This window comes from Myotis lucifugus, unplaced genomic scaffold (genome assembly GCF_000147115.1).
Source record: "Myotis lucifugus unplaced genomic scaffold, Myoluc2.0 scaffold_185, whole genome shotgun sequence".
NCBI lineage: Eukaryota > Metazoa > Chordata > Mammalia > Chiroptera > Vespertilionidae > Myotis > Myotis lucifugus.
Genome location: NW_005871233.1, coordinates 2,582,769 through 2,587,135, shown reverse-complemented (window position 1 = coordinate 2,587,135; position 4,367 = coordinate 2,582,769). Strand labels below are relative to the sequence as shown.

General features: G+C 51.0%; 1 protein-coding gene across 3 annotated transcripts in view; it reads left to right on the top strand.

Annotated features, from left to right (window-relative positions):
* The window catches only part of CUNH19orf47 (chromosome unknown C19orf47 homolog), a 19,412-nt gene that overhangs the window by 5,898 nt on the left and 9,147 nt on the right, over positions 1–4,367 (top strand). For all 3 annotated transcript variants that reach the window (XM_006096724.3, XM_014462638.2, XM_023760553.1), the window contains 3 exons: positions 1,083–1,134; positions 3,235–3,322; positions 3,437–3,551. In XM_006096724.3, coding sequence (XP_006096786.1) covers positions 1,116–1,134; positions 3,235–3,322; positions 3,437–3,551 — 222 coding nt within the window. In that variant the 5' untranslated portion in view covers positions 1,083–1,115. Of the gene's footprint in view, positions 1–1,082; positions 1,135–3,234; positions 3,323–3,436; positions 3,552–4,367 lie in introns of those variants that run through there.

The window sequence follows — 4,367 nt, the reverse complement described above, 5'->3', positions numbered from 1 at the left end:
TTTCTTCTCTGAGGCCCCTCATGATTTGGTGCCCCACCTGTCTGCCCTTGTCTCCTCTCACTCTCCTCCTCACTCCACTGCAGCCAGGCCAGCTGCTGCTGCCCCTCCAACCTGTCAGATGGGCTCCTGGCTCAGGGCAGTGGACTTCCCTTCTGCTGGAGCACTCTTCTTCTGTAAAACCACATGGCTCACGCCTCCACCGTTGGGTCTCTGAGTGTCACTTTAGAGCGTTCTCCCCTGATCACCCTCTTTAGGATTGCAACCTCATTCTTCCCAGGCCCTCCATGTTTTCTCCGGGACACTGAAGGCTTTCTGACACACCACACCTTTTTTTTCCTTTAAAAAAAATATTTTTATTGATTTTTAGAGAGAGAGGAAGGGAGTGGGGGAGACAGAGAGAGAAAGATCAATGTGAGAGTGAAACGGCAAAATATTGATTGGCGGCCTCCTGCATCCCCCTTCTGGGCATCAAGCCCATAGCCCAGGCATGTGCCCTGACTGGGAATCGAACCGTGACCTCCTGGTCATAAGTTGATGCTCAACCACTGAGCCACACCGGCCAGGCTGACACACCACATCTTAACTGTTCTGCTTGTTTCCTCTCTGTGTCCCCCTGCCCCCTTTCCTTACCTACATGCCAGGCTCGGTGTTTTTGTTCACCTCAGTATCCCTAGCTCCTAGAACAGTGCTTCACACATAGTAGATGTGAAGCACACAGGTTTTGAATGAATGAATGAATGAATGAATATTTATGGTTAAAGTCTTGGGTAGGAGGTGTCTTTTTCCCTCCTCTTTTTCCTTTTTTCCCCCCTTCCTCTCTTTTTCTAGCTAGAGACTTTTGAGGTGTGTGGAATAGAGCTGTGGACATTTGCTGTCCCTGGGCCTTGTCCCAGGCAAAAGTGATAGCTGTGGTGGCAGCTCTGTCCCAGGCTGACTTCCTGCCAGCTGCTCCAGTCTATTCCTGGGCTCTGAGCCCCCAGTCCAGGAACTCTCCTCTGGCAGATAGACAGGCAGCGAGAGAGGGACAAGCTCTCACAGCCGGTGGCAACTCACGAGCCCTCTCCCCTTGTTCTCTCTTCCAGGCTCCAGGGAGCTGCGTGAGGGCCAGGGCGACAATGGTCTCAGTGACAATGGGTGAGTCTGTGGACTTCTCTCGGGGCCCCCTCTCCCCCCTGCCCTTTTTGGAGTATGACCTTGTTGGGGAAGACGTGGGGGGGGGAGGGAGGGCCGGTCACAGGCAGGAACAGCTGTACTGGAGGTCCATGGAGGTGGGGCCAGGCCTGCTCAAGGCCTACCCGCTTCCTCTCGGTATCTTTGCCTCCTGCAGCCTCGTTTAGCCATAAAGAACTTGGGTATTGAAGTCCAACAGACTCCCACATGGCCTCTCAGAGCCTCAGTTTTCTCACCTGTAAAATGGAGATACTAATACTTCCTACAACCTGGGATGTAATAAGGATTAAGGAGGTTATTGCATGTATATTCCTTTTGCTTTAGGCAGTTAGCTACTCCCAACCTATGTGGTACTTTTTTCCCCTTAAGAGCTTGATTGATATACAGTTTATATTTTGTACAATCACTTGTTTAAAGGCTACAATTCAGTGGTTTATATACATATCTTTTTCTTTTAAAAAATATATTTTTATTGATATCAGAGAGGAAGGGAGAGGGAGAGAGAGATAGAACATGAATGATGAGAGAGAATAATTGATTGGCTGCCTCCTGCACACCCCCACTGGGGATCGAGCCCCACAACCTGGGCATGTGCCCTTGACTGGAATCAAACCCAGGACCCTTGAGTCCACAGGCCAATGCTCTATCCACTGAGCCAAACCGGCTAGGGCTACGTATCCATCACCACAGTCGATTTCTTTCAAAACATTTTCATCTCCCTCCAAAAACCCAATGTCCATTAGCAGTCACTCCCTCCACCCCGGACCCTGGCTCCACTAACCCACTAATCCACTTTCTGCCTCTATGGATCTCTACATTTACTGTTCTGGACATTTCATTAAATGGAATCATTACGTGATACTTAGACAAAAGTGCCTGCTTTTGGCTGATGGAAACCAGGGCGCCCTGGCTAAGCAGGTGCCTAGAGCCCATGCAGAATAGAAGGCACCTTTTCCTCTGGGCAGGAGCCCACCTTTCTCAATTAGAGATACAGGCCTATGGCCTGGGGGGCAGGGGCCTCCTAGGGAGAGGTGTGGCTGTGCGTTTGTGCCGAGCCCTGCACTGCCACCTATGAGACATCTGACCTGGAGTGTGTCTCTTTTCCTGCACTGAGCCTCAGTTGTCTCAAGCAAAATGAGCACAGCAATACCAAATTTTTTCTAATCTCAATTAGCATTGCCTAGCCCCCAACCGGTGTGGCTCAGTTGGTTGGAGTGTCGTCCTATGCACTGAAGGGTTTCGGGTTTGATTTGATATTTCTCTCACTCTCTCTCCCCGATCCCTGCCCTCCCTTCCTATCCCTTCCTTTCTCTAAGCATGTCCTTAGGTGAGGATTAAAATAAACAAACTAGCATGGAATGTTGGATGTAATATTATTTACCATGAGAAAGAAAAAGAATGTTGCCAATTAAACTGGCAGCCTGGCTGGGGTGGCTCAGTGGTTGAGCATTGACCTATGAATTAGGAGGTCACGGTTTGATTACCTGTCAGGTCTGTCAAGGCACATGCCGGGGTTGGGGGCTCGATGCCCAGTAGGGGGCGTGCAGGAGGCAGCCAATCAATGATTCTTATCATTGATGCTTCTATCTCTCCCTTTCCTTTTCTCTCTGAAATCGATAAAAATATATTAAAAAAATAAAACAAAACAAAAGACAACTGTGGCACACCATCGATTGTGAGGTAGATCCTGGTTTCAGAGATATTAAAAATGAAAAAAAAGATTTTACTTGAAATCAGTGATCTTACCTAACACCGGGCCTAACAGAGCAGGGTCAGTGTGAAGGTCACACCCAAGAAAACAAGAAAGACGTTTAGAAACAGTAAGCCAGGGGCGAGGTGCCCACCCTCCCCCTGCCCGCTTCCTCATTGGCAAAGTGGGGGAATCAATGCTGCTTAACCACGGTTGTCAGGCAGGCGTAATTCCATCATCTGTGTAAAGCACTCAGCCCAGGGCCTGGCATTTGATAAGCATTTAATTTGTGGGAGCCGTTGCTGTTGTGGTTTTGCTGCGGCTGTTCTCCAAAGAGAATAATGTGAGTAATGAGTCCTGTCCACCCCCACCAGCCACTTCTGAGTGGATCCAGTTCTTTAAGGAAGCCGGCATTCCTCCGGGACCTGCTGTCAATTACGCTGTGATGTTTGTGGATAATAGGTAAGGGGCACCGAGGGGATGAGCTGAACTCGGGGAGAGGTGGGAGGAGACAGGGAACTGGCTGGCCCACCCTCCCTGGTCCACCATGGCCTCACTGCTGACCCTCCCCTGCAGGATCCAGAAGAGCATGCTGCTGGATCTTAACAAGGAAATCATGAATGAGCTGGGCGTTACTGTGGTGGGCGACATCATTGCCATCCTCAAGCATGCCAAGGTGGTACACCGCCAGGTGGGTGCTCTGTGCCATCTCTGTTCCTGGGTTTGGGGAGAGGCGGGGCAGTGGTATAGCTGACAGGAGGCTTAGAAGCAAAGGCAGGCAGACCTGGGATCCAAGGCTGGTTCTACATTTGCTGTGTGACATTGGGCACATTGCCTAACCTCTCTGAGCCTTTGTCTATCTGTAGTATGCACATAGGCAAACCTATTTTGCAGGGTGATTGTAAATATTATATTGTATAAAGCCTAGTACAGTGTAAACAGTAGGGCTTCAGTAAAAGCTGTCTGTATTATTATTATTACTAGAGGCCCGGTGCATGAAAATTCATGCACTGGAGGGGGGGTCCCTCAGCCCGGCCTGCCCCCTCTCATAGTCCGGGAGTCCTCAGGGGCAGGAGGCGATGCCCCCGTCACACCTCTGCTGCTGCCACTGCCGGCAGCCCAAGCCTCGGCCGACCCTGGTTACCTGAGCCTTGGGTGGCCCTGGGCAGCTGGGGGGCTGAGGGGACTGGGGGACTCCGGAGGCAGGCACGTGCCCGGCCTTGCCGCGTGCCTGCTGCCCCGGCGGGGCTGAGGGAACTGGGCACCGCCATCTTGTGGTTGTGGGGGCTGCCATCTTTGAAGGCGGGGCAGTCAATTAGCATATTCCCTCCTTATTGGCTGTGGGCACCGCCATATTTGAGGGTGGGGCAGTCAATTAGCATATTTCCTCCTTATTGCCTGTGGGTGCCACCATCTTTGAGGGTGGGGCAGTCAATTAGCATATTCCCTCCTTATTGTCTGTGGGCACTGCCATCTTTGTGATGGTGTGAGAGTCAATTAGCATATT